This window comes from Cyanistes caeruleus, chromosome 17 (assembly GCF_971803275.1).
Source record: "Cyanistes caeruleus chromosome 17, bCyaCae1.hap1.1, whole genome shotgun sequence".
In the NCBI taxonomy this organism is placed as follows: domain Eukaryota; kingdom Metazoa; phylum Chordata; class Aves; order Passeriformes; family Paridae; genus Cyanistes; species Cyanistes caeruleus.
In genome coordinates, this window is record NC_141717.1 from 1,718,888 (window position 1) to 1,740,015 (window position 21,128).

Genomic DNA, 21,128 nt, shown 5'->3' on the forward strand with positions numbered 1-21,128 from the left:
GGATCAGCAAGGCAGCTTTAGGGATGTAACCAGGAATAGATCACAACCCAATCCAATCCATTCCCCTCACAGCAGTTGTTTCTCCTTTTTCCTGTCACTCCACTGCAGTTGTTTAAACCTCCAAAAGTCTTTTAAGGTCTGCTTTGAATGTCTCTTCCTACCCAGCCAGCGACACAATTCCCACTGGTCTCCAGAGCAGCAGGATGAAGCCTGAAGTGCCAAAATAATTCTCCTCCAAGTACACAGGGAGTGAGCCCTGATGCAAACCTGGCACAGAGGCTTTTAATCACTAAAGAAACAGAAAACCAGCTCTCAGCTGTGGTGCAAGAAGCTCAAGGTTATCTTTTGTAATAGAGACAGGCACTGACCCTGCAAGTTTCCAGATATTACTGTATTGTTTCAGTGATGTTTGCAGCTGCTGGCCTGGAGCAGTTCAGGCTCTGCTGGACTTTTGCATGGCATTTCAGAAATTAAAAAGAGCTTACAGCGCTCCAGAGAAAACTGCCTCTGCCTGAGTGAGAGTGTGTGGGCCAGGCTCCAGCACAACGTGAATGAAATGGGGCCTTTTAATAGAAACGCTGCCACGGCTGTTACTGTGGCAACACTGCTGGGCACCACATTTCCAACTGCCTCCATCCCTCCCCCATTCCCACTCCAGGCTCTGGGAGCTGCCAGCATCTGCAGCACCCACCACAGCTCCTCGGGTGCCTGGCAGGTGCTCAGGGCAACTCTGCACTTGCAGAATTTGGCTCTCTGAGCAAAGGAAAGGGTGGGGGAGGAGAGGGATAGGCTGCAGGGTAGGGAAGGGGTGCAAGGAAAGGATGCAGGGCAGGGAAGAGGCACTGCAGGGAAGGGGAGGGGTGCAGGGAATGGAAGTGGTATAGGGAAAGGAAAGGCTGCTGCAGGTAAGGAAGGGGTGTCGGAGGGCAGGGAAGGAGCACAAGGTAATGAAGGGGTGCTGCAGGGCAGTCAAGGAGTGCTGTAAGGCAGTAGAAGAGCCATGGGCTCAGAGTGTCAGGGAATGCCCTTGCTCTGGGCACCACAAAGGCTCCTGTGTCTGTGTCCCAGTATCAGCCAGAGTGGGACAGGAGGGGCTGTGGCACTACCTGGTCCAGGTCATAGGAGCAGGAATCCACCCGCTGCCTCAGCACGTTCCACTTCTTCCCCCGGAACAGGCGCCACAGAGAGGACAGGCCGTAGATCTTCAGGCAGTAGAGCCTGAGCAAAGAGAAGACTCTGCAGCACAGCTGGCAGCTCCCAGCACCACCCAGCTGTCACCAGCACAGCCCCACGCCCACTCACCCACTTCCAGAGCCAGGGGTGGCAACAGAAATCCACTGGGAATGATACAGGTAAAGACTCATGGCCCAGTCAACCCTCCCTGGGCTGGCCCCTGGCACAGAGGCTACTGCAGCCAGCTCTGGGCCACTGGAGGGCAATGGCCAGGCCATGCCCTGGAGCTGCAGCAATTGCCAGCCTCATGGCAACACCTTCCCTGCAGCAAAAGGGTGGGCAGGCCCTGGCACAGGGTGCCCAGAACAGCTGTGGCTGCCCCTGGATCCCTGGAAGTGCCCAAGGCCAGGTTGGACAGGGCTTGGAGCAGCCTGGAATAGTGGAAGGTGTCACTGTGGCAGGAGTTGGGATGAGATGAGCATTAAGGTCCCTTCCAACCCAAACCATTTCATGATTCTAGGAAAAGAACCAGCAATCCTATTTCCCCAAGCTCACCTGTGTCTCCCCAGTTCAAATTTATCCCTTCTCCTGCCTTCACACCCTTCCACACAGGGCTGCCCAAGGTCTTACTCCCACACCTGAGTCAATGCAATGCAATTGTGCCTCTGCAGCAGAGATGCAAGGGAGAAGAGCAGAGCCCCTGCAGCTTCTCTAGTAACCCACAGCTCTAAAAGTCCTTAAGAGTTGGAACAGACCATTGAAATGCCTGGTGTAGTGGTACTACACCCCTTCCTTGGGTTTTCAGAACTTGGTGCTTGAAGCTTAAGACTTGAAGCTACTTCCCCCACAGAAAAATGACAACAGTGACGGAAACTTCGGGTGACAAGGGGTGGGAAATGGCCACCTCTTTATGGAATAACATCAAGGAAGAACACTGGATTTCTCCTTGGGATGGAGAGGAGGCACAAAGTGCCCTGGGCAGCAGTACCAACACACAGGGATGTAAAGAAAGGGTTCACAGCCAATGTGTGGGGCAGAACAGAGTCTGAGAAAGCCTGAGCTACAAAAGCCAGACTGGCAAATCAGGCTAGCTAAGGTGTGGAGGCTGCTCAGATGTCACAGCAGCAATGTAAAAGCAGAGGCAAGGAGGCTCATCCAAGAGAAGAATCTGGTTTGAGGAACACCAACTGCTTCAAGGAATTGGCAGGGTGCCTCCAGACTGGCAGGCACAGCTTGGTGCACTAATCCCTAGGCAGGAGGGAGCCCAGGACAAATCCTCCAGGCTCTGGCACAAACCTGCCCATGGCTCTGACTAAGGCCACGCTCTCCCTGCACCCCCTGACATGACACCCAGGGGTGTTGCTGCAGTGGCACCTGCCCCACCTGCCCTGCTGCCTGCACACACATGCCTGCCCTCATTTCACTCTGTGCTTTGCTCCAGAAGGGGAATCTCAGGCTTCACCAGCATCTAAACCAGCAAATTCTTCCTCCTGCCAGCTGCAGGAATTCAAGGGGCTGTGGTGGCTGTGGGTGACTGCTGACTCTTCCTGGCTCTCCATGGGGACAGCACACAGCTCTCTGTACTTCTAACAAACACAAGACAGGTAGGCTGGCTTCCTGCAGCTCCAGGGAAGATAAATCAGCTGACAAAATGCTCTTCCTACTTCCTACTACCACTCTGCACAACTAGGATGAGCAAGGCCATTCCTCACAGACCAACACAGGAATTCCAGTAATTAGAGGTGTTGGGAAGATACTCCCACTCCCAACATTACTGATTCTGGGTGTAAGACCTATGCTCACAACAGACCTGGCTCATAAATCAGGTCTCAGTATTTCCAACCATTCCCTAAACTACCCATATTTAAAGATTTACACTTTCTTCTGTTGTTTGCTATGTAAAGTCTGAGGAGGGACAATGGCCATTTTGTACTTTATAAGGTCCTTTATCTCTTGTATCCCATCTCTCTGGCAAGCTCATCCTGTGGTCTATGGGACTCCTTGGTGCAGGACAAGTTAGAGGAGAGCAGGAACAGAGCACAGTGATGGGCACCTCTTGCACAGGAACCCAAACATGCCCAGATGTGCCCCAAAGCCCCCTACACTCCCCTGACTCATTCAGAGCCTCTGCCCAGCTCTTCAGGCCATGGGACCCTCCAGACAATGACACCAGGATAGTGTCACAGACCTCCTGTAACCCCAAACCTGCCACCTGTGCTCCACAGTGCAGGCAAGGACCTCTGAAACAGGCCAGAGACAAGGATTTTGGGGTTTCTCCAAAACTACTCTTCTCCTCCTTCTGTTCTCCAGTTCCCCTGCAAATCTCTAGCAGGGTGCAATGGAGGAGAGTACTATGAGGCTGAATCAAAGGGATGGGCTAAGCTGCTTTCTTGTCAAGTAGTTTCATTTTTTCAGGTCACTACCACAATAGATAAATATCTAAATGCAGGAGAAATGAAAGATGGGTTGCTTGTACTACTGTGGCCATCATTTCTACAGGCTTAAAAAACTGCAAGAAATTAATTACAGGTTAAACTGTGAATTCAGAACTACACCAGGACTAAATGCTTCACCACAGCCTGAGGTGCTTCCAAACAAACCCCAGAGAGGGAGGGGAACTCACCTGGCCCCATAGACATAGAAGCAGTAGATGTGGAAGGTCAGGAGCGCGATGATGTCGGAGAGGATGCAGAGAGCCACGGTCAGGCCCAGGCAGGCCGAGAGCCCCACGTACCACAGGATCATCTCAATGAAGGGGGACAGCAGGTGGATGTAGCCTGGTGGACATGGCAGAGGGTCAGTGTTTGACTGGGTCATCTCCCTCTTGAACAACTCAAAAGGTTAATTCCCCTCACCTAGAACACTGCTCCAGAAATCAGAGCCATGAAAACATGGAAGTGAAGCCGGAAAACTCCTTGGGACACCATCTTCTCTTTAAGAGGGCCAACAAAAACTCTCTGTCTGCCCAGGTTTCTGCCCCAAGGCGGGCCAGCACTGGGAGGATGGGGAGAAGTGTGCATAGCTTGAACACAGCAGTCACCTTTCTCCACATGGGATTTCATGGATTAAGTGGCATGGCATGGCTTGGGTTGCAAGACACCTTAAAGATCATTGAGTGCCACCTCCCTACCATGGGCAAGGACACCTTCCCTTGGTGTCGTTTCAATCCCTTTCCAATCTGGCCTTGAACACTTCCAGGGATGTAACATTTGATTGTCTACATTTGTGTCTAGTTTCTTAAGTACATTTTTTACTGTACACATCAGCCTTTACTGCAACCATTCCTGTTTTTCTGCTCTTCCCACAAAAGCCACCTTATGAGGTGCCCCCCCCACCCAGGGAGGCAAAGATTTGGTTTCAGATAAGCATTGTTAAAGTGGGAGGCGTGGCTTCAAAGCCTGGGAAGAGTGGATTCCATCCCAGTGGATTCCATCCAGCCGCAGGGGATGGGCCCTGGGAGCCTGGGAAGAGTTGTCCCATCCCAGACCCTCATGGGATGGCAGCCCAGGGAGTTCTGATTGGGTTTGAGCCCCTGGAGTTTCTCCCTTGCTCTGTCCCTATTAGACCCTGACCTTAAACTCCACCCTGGCTCTGCCCCATAAAACCCACCACACCCTGCTTCTGTTTGGGGCTCCCTGTCTCTGGATCTGAGTTTGTTCCTGTGTTGAATAAATGGTTTCCTGAGCAGAAACCCGTCTCATCGAATCCCTCGTCAGTCACTGGTAACTGTAGCCTCCCTGGACAGGATCCTGCAGCCCAGAATGCAACACCACCTCATATGGCTTTTGTAAAATAAAGCAGCGTGGACAAACAATCTCTTTCATCACCAAAGTGGGGCAAAGTCACAGAAACAAGATCATACTCGACTGATGAGCAAAGTAAATTGGTAAAATAACTATGATGTTCATGTCCATCGTGCCTGTACTCCTCCATCAATGATAACAGGGGTGATATCACAGGGTTATTTCAAGGAAGAACCTGAAATAATAAAACTGCACTATGCTGAAGCTGGTGATAAGGCAGGGTTGGCATTTGCATCCCTACACATTTCTCATCCCTATCCCAAGAGCTGCCTCTCACGTGGCAAAGACCACAAAACCCTACAAAAGACCTCACAGCAGTGCCTTCCCTTGGACACTCACCACCAGTGACACCAAGGAACTAAGCCCCAGCAGGATCTGCACTTCTTGCAGAGCATCAAGACCAGCACAATATCTAATATGCATGAATTCCTTGTGTGGGAATCCAACTTTGGCTTCAGTTCCCACAGCAGGAAGACTCCCAGACAAGTCTGTACTTGCAGAAGTGCATTTTGATTCATTACTCACCTCTAGGCAAACATTAAACACTCAGAGGGAAGAGATGAAAAGGGAGGCTGGAAAGTTAAACAATTTCACTTACTGATCCAAAGATGGATGTGATAAAGGAAGAAGCGTCCCAAAACTTGATCCAAGGCTCGGTTCATTTTCAGTCCTGCTGGTGCTCCCATCAGCCACTGGAGCAGGTCCTGCAGCTCTTCAGCCACATGCTGCAAACACAAGGAAGCCAGGCCATGGAGAGAAAAGACTGCAATCACCCTGAACAGGGCCAGTGCACTGTAACTGCTGCCCCCTCAAATATTCCACCACAACCTTCAACCACATGGGACAAAATCCAAACAACTGCTTTACAGACAACTACCTAAATCAGAAATGCACCTTTATTAACTCCATACTGAATCACATACAACAGCTGAGAGGAACCTGAACTGCTTCAGTGGTCTCTGTGCTGGGAGCATGGAACTGTGTCACCTCTGGCCACCTCTGGAAGGCTTGCACAGTGGGATTTCTTGGAGTAATGAGGATTCTGGAAATAGATGGCAAATACTGGTGCACAAATCCACTTTTGGGGACAGTCGGGTGAAAAGTCAGAGCAGACATTGGGGAAGGCTGTCAGGATTTTAAAAGGAGGGAAGAAGGCAGTGCAGTAATGGCCAAAAAAGGGTGAAATGCTATAAATAATCTGTGTTTGTTTAGAGCAGGGTAGAAAACACAATTACATAAATATATTTCATGCACAAACTCTCTTGACACTTTGTGGTGTATTAGGCAATAACCCTGATCTTGCCTATCACTCTCTGCAGGTTTCATGGGCAGGTACTCATGGCATCCCAGCAACAAAGCAGTCTTGGAATCACTGAGGAAAAACACTAATGAAACTCCTCCCCACACTACTGAATCAGAAAATCATTATGGTTGGAAAAGCCCTCTAACATCATTGAGATTGGTGCACCTAATGCTGCCAGGTGCACCAATAACCTACATCCCCAACTTTCACGTGGCTTTTTGAACACTTCCAGTGACTCCACCACTGTCCTGGGCAACCTGTTCCAATGCCTGACCACTCTCTTCATAAAGGAATTGTCCCCAATATCCAATTTAAAGCTCCCCTGCTGCAACTTGGTCCTGTTTTCTCTTGTCCTGTCCCTTGTTACCCAGCTGTCCCCTCCTGTCAGGGAGCTGTGCAGAGCCACAAGGGCCCCCTGAGCCTCCTTTTCTCCAGGCTGAGCCCCTTTCCCAGCTCCCTCAGCTGCTCCTGCTGCTCCAGCCCCTTCCCAGCTCTGTTCCCTTCCCTGGACATGCTCCAGCCCCGTGTGCTGTCACTTCACTTCTGCAAAACAAACCAAACCCCAGCTCTGGGCTTGTTCCTTCCTACCTCAAACATGTGTTTCAGACCCTTCACTGATGGCTGTGATTCACAGTTTCTGGCGATTTCATTCTGGGCCAGTGTTATTTATTGATTTTCCCTCCCCACTCCACTACTCCACACTCCCCTTGCAGTTGGGTGATTTTCCTCCCCAGAACTTCACACCTGGCCCTGCTCCCCTGAGCTGAAACCATTGCTGAGCTCCAATTACCAAGCCCTGAACTGAGGGAGCTGATAACCTTCAGTAAACAGGAGAAAATACCGGGAAGAAGTGACTTCTTACACTGTCCCACATGGACAGAGGTTGTGAGGAAAAGCCCTCTTTCTCCAAAAATCCCACTTACAGCCATGTAAGTGAAGAGCACTGAAAACTGCCCACGTGCAGAACCACCAAGTCACGCTCCCTAAACCTGATGCACTGTAGCCTACTTTCCTTACCATTCACATGTATCATTTCCCTTAGGAAAAATTATTTCCAAGGAATGATTCCATTTTCTCTATTAACCAACAGATCCTGGCAAAATGAGTTTGTAAACATTTACTTCTAGTGCAGTGGCAAAATTAATGGCTCCATTTTCAACGTCTCCAAAAGGCTTGTCTTTCTGTTTCCTTCCTTTTCCCTCTGTCTCACTGCAAGTCAGGACCGATTGGATCCCATGGAGCTCACCTCTGTGTCTGAGAAGCATTTGCTGCTTTATAAATAGACTGGTTTTAATATTTTAAGTGTTGGATTGGTAACTTAGAAAAAGCATTTGGGGATTTTAATGAAATATTTAAATGTTTGAAAGCAGTCCTTCAGCAAGGCTGGGTTTTAGCAGTGAGTATTTCTGGAGGCTGTCAGTCCCAGAGGTGCTGCTAAACCCTGACAGGGGCAGGTAGCCCTGGGAAGGTGCCCTACCTTGCTGTTATTTAGCTGGGCAAGGCATCTCAAAACAGAGTCCTGAAGCATAACCTTGCAGGTTGTTTTCCAGACAGATATTTTAGGACAGATCAATAGCAAGTAGAATCAGGAAAGGTGACTGTGAGTCCAATTCTCCTCCTGCAGTCATGAATACTGAATGTGGGCATATTAATAAATCAGATACAGTGGTTTGGAAGTGTTTCATAACAGGGTGCTGGGACATGACCAAACCAGAGAGAGACTGGAGCTAACGAGGGTTAGATGAGCTCACTGTGGAAATATTCTCTTTACTGTCATGCTCTTCTTCCTAGTTTCCATGTGCAGAGGACTAATGCTGATGTGACATGGATGGAGAAGGACACACAGGGCACTGTGATGCTCCAGGGAAGGGAACAGAGCTGGGAAGGGGCTGGAGCAGCAGGAACAGCTGAGGGAGCTGGGAAAGGGGCTCAGCCTGGAGAAAAGGAGGCTCAGGGGGCCCTTCTGGCTCTGCACAACTCCCTGACAGGAGGGGACAGCCAGGGGGAGTTGGGCTCTGCTCCCAGGGAACAGGGACAGGAGGAGAGGGAACAGCTTCAGGCTGGGCCAGGGGAGGGTTAGATTGGATATTGGGGAAATTTCTTCACTGAAAGAGTGGTCAGGCACTGGCTCAGCTGCTCAGGGCAGTGGAGTCTCCATCCCTGGGGGCACTTGTGGACAGGGATTAGTGGTGAACACAGTGGTGCTGTGGATGGCTGGACTTGGTGATCCTAAAGGTCTTTTCCAGCTTTAAGGGTTCTATCTGGTGCAAGTCAGAGCACGCAGAGCCAAAGCTCTCCCTGTCAGACACACCTGCCCTGTGTCTGTTGCAGGTGGTTGGGGCTCTAAGATACACTATTTTATAAATTAACATCTGAAAATATTTTTCAGGAAGTGTTCTCTCTGCTTGCTTTGTTTATGGATCAGTGGAACAAGACTGAGTACGAACATAAATTCAGTTATCGCCAAACCCCAGTAAAGCTTTTGCAGGCACAATCTAGGATAAATATGTAACTGTTTCAAACAGATTGCAACTTAGGAAAAAGAGACATCAGCAGGGATAAAAGCGATGAAGGAAAAAAAAAAAGGAGATGGTTTATAAGCAGTTCTGTTTAAAACCAGTGCAGAGCTTTGAGTCAGGTATTTCTGAAAGAAGGCTGTCTTGTGGAAGGCAAAAGCAAGGACAACCATTGGGAAGCCTGGTGGGATCAAGAGAAGGAGGAAGGTAGGAGTTGTGAGGGCACCTAGAGAGAGAAGATTATTCAAGTTTTCCATTTTTGGATTTGAAAGCCTGCTTCAAAAATCAGTCCTTCCTAACAGCTCCTTGCCAGTTACTCCCTGGGTGTCTCTGAATCACATCTGCCTCACTGAATGACAAAAGCAACTTGTTATTACAGACAGCACAGCACAGCTCACCACGCTGGGAAAGTGGGAGCTGCACTCAGTGATGTCTTATGCAGCATCAACACTTGCCACCCAAGTGCTGATTTGAGAACCATTTTATCAGAGGATGACAAGGGATGGCCAGGGAACACAGCTTGAACTCCTGGCAGTGGGCTGAGCTTGTGACCCCAGCAGTGCTGAGAGTCAAAATAACTCACCTGCACTGCTTCCTTCCAGAGAGATGTTGGCTGGAAAAAACCCGAGCACTGTATCCAGGCCCCACACAGCTGGGATTTTGTCAATGTTAAAATCAATCAATCAAACCAATAAGGTTAGGTGTTATATAAGGGTAGCCTGTCAATATTAAAATCAATAAGGTTAAAGTGAGGTTATGTATATAGCCTCATTATACATAACAGTCTCATTATAATAGCAACATAGAATATCCTGAGTCAGAAGGGACCCCCAGGATCATCCAGCCCAGCTCCTTGCTCTGCACAGACACCCCAACAATCCCACCCTGGGCATCCCTGGCAGCGCTGTCCAAACACTCCTGGAGCTCTGGCAGCCTCGGGGCTGTGCCCATTCCCTGGGGAGCCTGGGCAGTGCCAGCACCTCTGGGGCAAATGAGATACCCAACGTTCTATCTACCAACAAACATAGAGGTGTAGGGTCAATGCTATCAGCATATCTAGGCACAGCTTAAAGCAGAAGAGTGTTAGGGAAGGAACAGGAGCTCTCTACACACAGGGAATGCTGAGTTATTGAACCTGGCAACACACAAGCACTTGAGAAAGCCCAGTGATGGGAATAATGCAGACCAGATGGACACTCAGCAGTAGAGAGAAAAACCTACTGCTGAATGGCTGAGGGGAGATTTTGCTGTCATACTGGAAAAGAAGTGGTGCTGGCTTGCACACCACATGCTGAAGTCATTGGTATATTTTGGGATCACTCAGATCTGCATTCTTTAAGGCCTGCACATAATGCATATAAATCAATGCCCAGCTAAGGGAGTAAAAGGACTCCAAATTATTTTAAGTCCACAATCTCAAATGCCTGAAAGAAGAAAGCAAGGCTGGAAAAAAGAAGAGTTGTGAGTGGCCTGAACTGATAAGCCTGGAAAAACAGGGAAGAAAGGCCCTGACTGGCTATCAGCCCCCCCAGACGTGGAGGAGCCAGCACTTCCAGGAAAGAAAGCAAACAGCTCCTGGTGATAGCCAGGTAACAGAGCACACATGGAGGAGACTTGCTGAAGATAGTTGTCACTGTGATGCAAAAGTTGAGTGGCAGATGAACTAAATTACTGAAAGAGGAATAAACAAGCAACCCTCACAAGAAAGCCTGTCCAGGACAGGTGCTGGGGTTGGACACACCTTGAGCACGGAGAGTGTCCATCTGCCAAAGACACTGGGCAGATGGAATCCCTCCTAGAGCCACCTGTGCAACCAGGAATGCAGCCAAAGCCACTTCCCTGCAGACTTGTTAAGAAATCAGATTTCTGAGAGCTCGGTACTTCCAGTAATCCCAAAGGGAAAGCTCTAGAGAACTTAAACTTCTCCAGCTGAAATATCTGTAAGGGGAAAGATGTAGGAATAAGGCTTAGAAGAATATCTGCAGTGTATAGCTCAAACACAAGAGGAAGTGCCCTGCAACAAATGTGGCTCTTCCTACCCACCACTGCTGCTGAGTAGTGTCTACAACAAACATGCTGTCCTTGAAAGTTTGACTATGAAAGATGAGAAAAACAGCAATAATCCTGATCCATAGCTATGCTGGACACTCCATACATGCTTTCTGAAAGTCCAGCATGTACAAGAATGATCAGACCCCTTGTAGTTAAGGAGTAAGACATGGACCAAGAAGATCATTGTCAAGGGAAATGTGAGCTCTTTCCAGGAAATGCAGCATAAGTAGGAAAAATGAACTGCTGCTGGAATTCTCTGATCAAAATCAAATTCTTCCCAACCAAGAAGCTGGAGAAAGAGCAGAGAGAAGACATTCTCCAGCTGCTAGAAAGAAACCAATGGAATGACCCATTCATAAATGAAAGGAAAGTGGGCAGAGAAAAGATTAGGCTGTGCAGCTGCATGGCAGGGCTCAAAATGGGCTGCACATGTATTCCCAAGACACAGAAGCTCTTAAAACAGAGCTGACCTCAGATTAGTGGTCTGGTCTCTAGCCTCTGAAGTACATTATATGTTCCTTACTGCCACTAAACAGATATACTGGAACTCTGCACCTAAAATGAACCACCAGAAGAGCAGGACAGTGTGAGTCATACTCACTATCCGTGAATTTCTGCTGATGTTGAGGGATCTCAGTGGCCAAGAGTTACATTTAAGAAAATCACAAGACACAGCAAGTTTTCCTAGTTTAGCATCCATACCCCAGAGCACTTAGGCAGGATTTCAGGTGTTTGTATCCTGACCAGCAAAGCCTTTGGACTTCCCCACAAAACTCCTTTCAAAAGCACAGCTGCACTGCTTATGTTTGACTTTCCAGCAGTTTATCAGACTCAACCCAGGTTACAGCTCTTCTTTCACCACTAATAACCCATATAGCAACAACTTGAGAACACTTTCTGTTGACTCCAGAAAAAAATAAGAGCACTGTGGCTCCATAACCACCCAACCTGCACATGCAGAGCTCTGTCCAAGCCATAATTGTTCCTTTGGAAGCTGGAGGAGCCCTCCCATAAACATCTAATTACTATTCACAGCACATGCAAAGCAGAGCTGAGTTTCTTTTGAACAGTCCCAACAGGCTTGATTTGAAGATTTCACTGTTCTTGAGGAGACCTAATTTGCATGACTTCAGACAGTTCTCTCTGAAACCCTAATGTGTGAGGCATTGCCTCCTTACAACCACCACAGGCAGGAGCTGGTCACTGCCGAGAGCAGGTGAAAGGGGATCAGATTTGGCCAGACTTACATCAGCCACAGGGATGAGAGTGTCAGCAAGGTGACCAATGCGGTTCTTCCTGTACAGCCACGACATCAGCAGTATCCCCAGGGCCACATCAATCAGTAGAGACACAAAGATGTTGGCTTTCCTGCAGGCAGGGTAGAGACAAACAGAGTAAGAGAAAAAGGAAGGACAGTGTTTAATGTTTCAATGACAATTGATGGCTTTGCTTATGTAGCACCTTTAATGTCCTAGGGACACCAGGACAACTCACTGAAGAGGAACAATTTTGGAATCTTTTCAATTCCACTGGTGTGCTGCTTCTTCTGTAGCCAGGCACAGGACAGGTTTGTTCAGCCTGCAGAAGGGAAGACCAAGGGGAGACATCACAGCTGTTTACAGCTTCCTCCCAAGGAGCAGCTCTGATCTGTGACAGGGACGGGACCTGAAGGAATGGCTAGAGCTGTGCCAGGGGAGGTTTAGGTTGGATCTCAGGGAAAAGTTCTTCCCCAGAGGGTGCTGGCAAAGCCCAGGCTCCCCAGGGAATGGGCACAGCCCCAAGGCTGCCAGAGCTCCAGGAGTGTTTGGACAACACTCTGAGGGATGCACAGGGAGGAACTGTTGGGGTGTCTGTGCAGGGCCAGGAGCTGGACTGGATGATCCCTGGGGTCCCTTTCCGCTCAGGATATTCTGTGAGTCCATGATTCTAAACTTGGAGCCACTCAGAGCCTGCCACACCACAAAAGCTTTCTTGGTAAGGAACAAAGAGGGGATTGAAGCTACAAAGAGGAATGTTAGACAGAAAGGTTTATACACACTCAGGGGGGATTTACCAATTACCAGTACCAAGGGCACCAGCACTTGGCACATCCATGCTGAGATCAGATGGCTTTCCCAGGCAAGGCAATAAATAGTGGTTTCGGGTTCATACACAAACCCAGAAGGGCTGCTGAGCTGCCCTTTCCTTGCTAGAGTTTCTGAATGGAATTCCATGACGTGAGTTATTCAGGAAATCAAACTGAACAATCACAATTACTTTTGGCCTTCAAATCTGCTAATCTATTTTAAGTGTTCCCTGGGAGTCTATTACTGGAGGATCAGAGAACCACACAGAAAAGACTGGCTGTGGAAGACCTGTAGGGCATCCAATATCTGTCTCAGATCTCTGCTCTGCTCCTCTCACTGTGCTGCATCTTTGTTTTTTCTCTTACACTTTGTTACTGTCCTAACAGTGTAAGTGGAGTCTCTGGTCTGCAGTTTCTGCACAAAAAGCTTCCTCAAAAGAGTGGGTGAAAGAAGGGAGAATTTAAACTTTTCTGCTCTTATGGAAAGTGCCACTGAACACTGATGGATGGCCGTGGTTGACAGCAGGACATGTGAAAGCAATGAGCCTGTGGGAATAGTGACAGCAAAGCATTCACACATGGGTGCAGTACAAGTTTTTGGGGTGCCTTCCTGGGCTAGGGGAAAAGGCAAGTATCTGGCAAAAGGCATAATTAACATCTAAAGACACAAATATATATGCATATGAATACAGTGCATAGTAAAGATGTGCAAACTAGCAGGGACTAGAGCAACATGACAGGGTGCAGTGAGGACCTAATGCTCTCCAGGCATGGGATCCATGGTTTGGGTTCCCCACAGGAGACAGGAACAGAGCCAAGATACACCTAACTTTACATGTACTCCATACCTCATAAACTGATTTTGGTTTTGAGCCTTCTTGTTGCTGCTGATGACCTGGAGGTGCTGCAGGCGATGTCCCAGCTGCTCACAAGTTGAGAGTTTGCTCCACAAGAAAGACAAAGGCCAAAGCTTCAGCAGCCTGCAGAAACACATGGGAATGTCTCCTCTTGCCTTTGCCATGCAGCATCCAAAGTTCATGCAAAACAGCCAGTGTTAAATTAAGGTTGTGCAACCAGAGCTGGTGATTAGATGTTAATGACTCTCTGAAAGGTTAACTGAATTAAGGCAGCCTTGCCAGACCAAGACATGCAGACAATCCAAGCTCTCATTTACACTCTGTCAAACCATGTCTCACTCTTCCAAGGAAGCCATAAGGCAATCCTGATTCCAACCTCTGCTTTTGGATACATCACTGGGCTTGCACAATGCTCCAATCTCCAGGTGAGCAAAGGTAAGTTGTGTTCAGTGCAACAATACAAAGCGGTGTAACTGCTGCACAGTGTTACCCACCACAGATCATGGAATGGTTTGGGTTGGAAGGGACCTTAAAGCTCATCTCACTCCACCCCCTGCCATGGGCAGGGACACCTCCCACTATCCCAGGCTGCTCCAAGCCCTGTCCAACCTGGCCCTGGCCACTTCCAGGGATCCAGGGGCAGCCACAGCTTCTCTGGGCACCCTGTGCTAGGGCCTGCCCACCCTCACAGAGAGAAATTCCCTCACAATATCCCATCTAACCCTGCCCTCTGGCAGTGAGAAGGCATTCCCTGTGTCCTGTCCCTCCATCTCTTGTCCAAAGTCCCTGTCCAGCTCTCTTGGAGCCCCTTTAGGCCCTGGAAGGGCTCTAAGGACTCCAAGCCTTCTCCTCTCCAGGTGAGCACCCCCAGCTCTCCCAGCCTGGCTTGAGAGCAGAGGTGATCACAAGTCTCTGTGTGGTGTGAGCCTGTAACAAAGAGCTGTGTCCTCCATGCAGTTTATGTCCCTTTTCCCCCTCTTTTCTTTTTTCTTCCACTTGATCCTTCTCTTCTTTTTTTTCTTTATGACTTCCAAATTCCTTTTTCAGGGTCTTCACTTCTCCCTTCTCTCCACAGTCTCGCAGTGACCAGCATTATGTAGATAACACAACATTTAGCATTTAGTTAGGTTTCTAAGTTAACATTAGGCTTGTAGGGGAGGAAACAGTCACAAGGTTCTTTTCTTATGACTCAGAAAAAAAGAACTAAATGATGCTCAATTATTTTGGGGAGTTACTGTTGTTACCACACAACCTATAAAGCAAGGACAGTGGGTGATTTGTGCAGGCTGAAGTGACACAGTACTGGGTGCAGGCTGGTCACAGGAACCACAGTAACACATGGCATCATGTTTGGTTTGGGGGATAAATTCTCATGTGGACATAACTCAGATCACTTCTCTCCTGCACACAGGAGTACACTACACCAGCCTGTGCAGTTGTTGCACTATTTTCATTGTGTTTCACTGTTTTTCATTACAGGTCCAGGAATCCACAGTCACTTTTAGTCAGTTCACCTACTATCCTGTGCTGCTTCGGTCTTTCAGGTTACATTCATTTAACACACTACCATCATTCCTTGTATCCTGCTTCACTTTGAAAATTGCACAGCTGCTTGGATCATTACTGAGCATGGCCTGGAGATGGATGTCCCTGCAAACTGTGCGTGCCTTCCCTGGATTTCACCCAGAGCATGCCAGCCCATGCCCAGATGCCTCCAGGACTGGCCAGGATGGGCGCACTGGGGTGCCCACTGCAATTTATACAATTCACACCAATCACAAGGGTATGGTTCCTCCAAACGCAGCTCAGTTCCCCGAGGCTGCTGTCCCCTTCCTCCCCACATCCTCCCGAGCCCTTTGAACCCCGCTTCGTGCGCAGTTTGTCAGCTTAAGGATCAGAGCCTTGAAGTCCCCACCTTCCCCCTCCCTCCCCATTCAAATTTCAGACACATTGGGTTTGAAACACACGCAGTGTACTGTGAATCATTCTTAATTTGAGGTCTCCAAGTTACTCAGCTCTGCGCTACAGCCTCCCACCTTGGAGACAAATGAATGCACTGTTCCTCAGCTGACTTGTCAGGAGGAGGAAGCTGAGGCGGTGGAGAAAAGAGCACCGTGCAGGGGAGGGAGAGGGGGGTGACTGCTCTGGCCACACACACCTGGGCTCACAGATTCACCAAGACACAAGAGCAGATGAGTTTTCCCTTCCAATTATGCCCCAGCTCAGTGGTTACAAACTCCGGTGTGGCAAAACTTGACTAGAGCAGAGAATTGCACTTGAAATGTAAAGAAGGGGAAGGAGGAACGCTCTACCTGTGGGATTATGTACAGATGGCTGAAGGTGAAGAATTACGGGTCAAACACCAGCTGCCAGACCCTGTCAGCTCAGGCAGAAAGCAGCAGCTCTGGGGCCCTGTGCTACACTACACACTCACTGGGTGATAGTTCGCATCCTCTCTCAGCAGTGGGTGTCTCTCACCATCCATGGCTGCTCCTCAAGCTGGAGGCAGCCAGCCCCTGGGTCACCCCCAGTCTGACAACCCAGCCAGGGAAAGGACAGGCTGCTGTTGCCTGCATGGGGAATGTCTTGCATAAGTGGGAATGATTCCCAAAGCAGCCTCATCCCCACATCACCACAACATTGTACAGCCTGCAGTGGTTCAGCTCCTCAACTGGACACCATGGGCCCAAAAACACATCACAGGGAGGTCCCTGTCTGTGCTGACTCTCTTCACTCACCACCACAAGCACAACCTCTATTCCATTCACACACTTTCTTTGGAAAGGAAATACATACACATCCTTATTGAAATAAAAATACAAACATACTGCAAAAGCTCAATAGAGCAGCTGCAAGATGTGCTATGGGAACTCTCCTCTCTGTGAGGACTGAGGAAGAAAGCAAAAAAATATTCCTTGAGTGGTCTCCTACCCCTTTGCACATCTACTGTGCACTGCCAGAAATACTCCCACTTGTTTACCACACAGTATATAGAACAATTTTCAGAACTTCAATCGAAAACCAGTCAGATAAAAAAAACCAACAAAAATCCAGTGATGTTGTGTCATTGCATTATTTAAGCAGCAGGAGATCTTTGGGGTATTTCCAAATATATGGAATTTTAGCAATAAATTAACATAGCCTCCATGAGTAAGTCTTGATTTTCCAATTCAGTTTTCTCCCAAGAGTGAGTGGGGAATTTTCAGATATCAGATGAAAAGCAATCTTTCCGAATCTGGATCACATGCAAATATTAAGCTCCATTAACCAGAAGTCCTGTGTGTTTTCTTGCTCCTTGCTAGAAACTGCAGAAGCAATGCCTCCCTTTGGATGAGGAACTGGAGGTGCTTATAGAGACTTTTTTTACTTCAATAATTTATTGCCTCAAGACTAAAACACCCTAATGTCCCTGAGAGAAGAGACCTTGAGGGATAATGGGAATGCTGCCCCCACGTTCCTCTGAAGCAGAATCGCAATGGCCACCCCTTAGCACATGGTGGTGCTGAAGAAGTGCTTTAATTCAGGATGTGCAGGACTTGGGAGCACTGGGTGAGCTTGGAGGGATGGCAGTGACTCACTCCCTGAGATTTCCAACACTGCTGCCCCGCTTCTCCTGTGCAAATATACAACAGAGGCATATCCAAAAATCGCCAAGCCTCCCCAGCCTCAGAGGACATTGCTGATCTCTTTCTTTAGCCTTTCAAAGCTGACTATACTTTAACATCACAAGAAATGGAAAGAAAGTCCTGTGACCTGAAGGAGAAAAAACCCCCGTAAATCTTATTTTATGGGATGTCCTGTCCCAGCATGGAGAGGAGGGCACTGGAAGGACACCTGCACGTGACATCTTGAACTCTCCCTGCCTTGAGTATGCTGGCATGAAGGAGGCTGTACCACACATCATGTGCAAAATGGAACCAAATTCCTTTGAATGACCTAGAAAAGGTCAAGCAGGAGACTTGTTATAAAGCCAGGTACAAATCTCTGTTCTCCAAGACTGATGTTTTAAAACACATATGAGATAAGTAAATATAAAGCTGATACTGTGGGTGAATAAAACAAAGGAGAGAGAAAGCTCTACCTCCCAAGGCTAAGGACAGGCCCAGTGTAGGTTATGCACAGCAAGCCTTGCATTCTGCCTGCTGCCAGGTACAGCTGGCTGCTGCTCCACCTCAAAATATCCACCCTGGCCTTAGGAAAAGCTGAAGTCAGAATTCCTGAGAAGCTGGGTAGCAGCTATCTAGGCCCAACCTGCCAGCTGAGCTTGAGCTCCCAGCTTATGTTTAGACTGCAGCCTCTCAGATGACAGCAAGACTTGGGCTTAACCTGACTCCAAGCCTGGCCTCAGTCCTGGCACCAGTTGAGGTGGGACCAAGTGAGACCAAGTGCCAGTGCAGAGGAGAATCATCCTGTCTGTTGGTTGTGGCAGAGATGAAAAAGGACCTTTGGAGCTTACTCCAAATCTGCCCAACCACAAAGTTGTGACTTAATCACCATAAAGAACCAGTAACACACAGTATCTACAGAGCAGTCCCAGGACACAGGGGTCCTTGATGACATCAGGTTTGAACCTCAATCTCTTCCAATAATCCAAAACTGGACAGTTTTCTCTTTGTGTACCAAATTGTGTAACCCAACTCCTCAGAAAATTTGCATGGCAAGAGTTGCACTGTAATTCTTTTACAACTGTATCACACAATTGGAAACCAGTTAAAATCCTCCATTCCTTCAGGCTGTACTTAAAAAGATTTATCCATGAATACAGTAGTAGCTGTTATCAAAATTTCATCAATTATAGTGTCCCCTTGCAGCTTAGAACCAGAACTCCACTCCTTTCTCTGTCACAGCCTCTCCAGGCAGCTGCAGTGGTGCAACCACCATCCCTGCAAGTATTCAAAAAACACATGGCACTTGGAAACATAGGTTAGTGATGGCCTTGGCAGTGCTGGGTTAATGGCTGGACTCGATCTTAGAGGGCTTTTCAAAGGTAAATGATTCCATGATTCAAATCTGCCCAGAATTAGCTTTCAGTCCAAGCACTTGCCACGTGGAGCATCCTATTCAGATTCCTGGTTGTGAGAACAGGATTTCACCAAGAATTCAGGCTGACCATCAATCCATCTACACTTCTATTAAGTGCCAAGGTTGCAGCACCACAGCCTCTTGGAGAGAGGATGGATTTAGAAACAGTATTTGCTTATGTTTCACAGCTGCAGAGGGACTCACAGCAAAGAGGAAGGAGGGAGTCCCCAGCTTCTGAGCCATTAAGGAGAACCTCATGTCATTCTGTCAGCTACAGAATAGCTGGAATCCACTCTTTCAACTGTGATGAAACCGAAGCAGGGCTGAACTATCCCTGCTGCAAATAGGGAGGACATGAATGCCTCCCCAGAAAACCTCCCAGCTCCATGAAGAGCTCTGAGGGAGCCTTTGGCCTTGTGTTTTCAGAGGAGCTCCAACAGGACATCTTGCAGCAGCCTGTTTCCAACAGAGTAATTTTGTATCACATTTTGTATCACACTGGGGTTGAGCAGTAGTCCTGCAATGCCTAAACATGAATTACATTTGCAGGCAAAACAAGCTGGGAGATGTCACATCACCTACCTGCTCCTGCAGATCCCTGAGACCAGTGAGAGCAGGAATGTCAGCAGCATGCAGGCAGGCACAGAGGCCTGCTTCAGAAGCTCCACGATGATACTGGCCTCCACCCCATCCGACTGCCAGTGGGTCAGCTTGATGGGCCCCTCGTCGTACCTGTCCGTCATGAACAGCACCTGGCTCCTGGCCACCGTGTCAAAGATGGCCGAGAGCTTTGAGGCATCCTCTGCCCTCTGGCCAGATGTGTCCAAAGGGGGGTGCAGATGGGAAAGCATGACCTTGCGCTGGTCATAGTACACCAAGATGATTTCTTCCTCCTGAGGGTCCTTCGAGTGTTTCTGAAGGGTAGAACAGCTCCAGAATTTGCTGTCTCCCTCTTTGCTTATCTGGATCCATGGCTCATGGCAGAATATGGTCCCAAGGTCTTCCAAAAACTCACTGAGACTCTCTTCTTTCTCCTGTTTGCTGTTGCTCCATGAGCCAAGCACAGAAACATTGACTTTAGTCACATGCTGAACTTCCCCAAGGTACTGCTTCACCTGGACAGGAATAAAGGGGAAGTGCACCACAGCCAGGATGACAGCAGAGCTCTGCTCGGAGATCCAGCGGCCGATCAAAATGCCGCTGTCTGCTGAGGAGCAGCACGATGGAAAGAACACCTTCAGCACCATGGCAGTGACCCTGCAGGGATGTACACCTGCCAATAAACACAGAAATTAAACTTGAAGATGGTGAGTAAATGCAAGGAAAATGTGAGCTGGCCAAAACCACCAGAGAGGGGAATCGAGCATGTTCAAAAACACTAAGCCAAACCACTTGAATAATGACATTAGTGACAGCCAACAGCCATACACACATTGAGGAGGTTCCTGATGATCTGTAGTGCTTGAAGTGAGGGAAGGTGGGCCTGGAGTTTCCCAGTAAAGCCCTTCTCCCAGTCCCTGAAAGGTCTTCCATGGTGATACACAGATAAGCACAGCCCATCAGACCAGCCAAGACCTGGATCTCACCCAGCCTTAGATCTTGGATCCCATACTGGATGTGCTGGAGCACTTCCTAGAGAAGGGACCACATGACAGCACACCATGGTGCCTCTGGGGAGAATTTCCTGCTGCTATCAACAATCAAACACTGGTTCATGCTATTCAGTCTCCTTTATCACCTTACAACCAAGAGCTCTGCTCTGCAGCAAACTCACAGAGCAACCTTGATTCCATCACTCAGCTCCTCCTGCCTCACTCCTCTCATCTGGAAACTGAGATGATCATTTTGTCAGAAGAGACTATAGCGATTAATTGAAGTAGTTTTAATTCATTAGATTCAACAGCCTAAAAAGGGAGAAGCATCTCTGCTTTATCATTGCTCTTTATCTTTAGTGCTTTTCTCCCCATCATTAAGAACACATCTCAATGGCCTTGGGAGACTTTTCCAGAAAGGAGCTTTGAGGCAGTTGACAGTGTCTCTTTAAATAAGGTGGAGGTTTTTAACAGGAATATAATTGCAGTAAGGAGGGCGCTGGCGCAGAACAGGCGGCATCCGGCGCCCGTTGTCCTTTCCCGTCCTTCAGTGCTTTGTTAGGGATGTGAAAACTCCACAGGCCCCCGAGGCTGCTCCTCTGTGAGGGACCCAGTCAGTTGGAAAGGGAACACACAGGGTATTTACAACACGGAGAGAGGATGCACAGAGGGAAGGGCCTGGTGGCTTTGTTTTCCTCTCCCTAAGCAGAGCTGAGCCAGTAAAGCTCAGCACCTGGGAATTTCC

At 48.5% G+C, this 21,128-nt stretch overlaps 1 protein-coding gene and 1 long non-coding RNA gene across 7 annotated transcripts in view; both read right to left on the reverse strand.

The window, feature by feature from the left end:
• PIGQ (phosphatidylinositol glycan anchor biosynthesis class Q) overlaps window positions 1-21,128 on the reverse strand; it is a 38,712-nt gene that overhangs the window by 14,833 nt on the left and 2,751 nt on the right. For all 6 annotated transcript variants that reach the window (XM_086854207.1, XM_086854206.1, XM_086854210.1 and 3 more), the window contains 6 exons: window positions 19,374-20,064; window positions 13,761-13,892; window positions 12,095-12,215; window positions 5,575-5,701; window positions 3,797-3,950; window positions 1,107-1,218 (listed from right to left, as the gene is read on the reverse strand). In XM_086854207.1, the coding sequence (XP_086710333.1) occupies window positions 1,107-1,218; window positions 3,797-3,950; window positions 5,575-5,701; window positions 12,095-12,215; window positions 13,761-13,892; window positions 19,374-20,064 (1,337 nt within the window). The remainder of the gene's footprint in view (window positions 1-1,106; window positions 1,219-3,796; window positions 3,951-5,574; window positions 5,702-12,094; window positions 12,216-13,760; window positions 13,893-19,373; window positions 20,065-21,128) is intronic.
• LOC147649998 (uncharacterized) lies at window positions 5,855-9,461 on the reverse strand. The gene is made up of 2 exons (XR_015277309.1): window positions 9,379-9,461; window positions 5,855-6,018 (listed from the first exon to the last, which is right to left on the reverse strand). It is a non-coding gene; the product is annotated as an uncharacterized LOC147649998 (long non-coding RNA).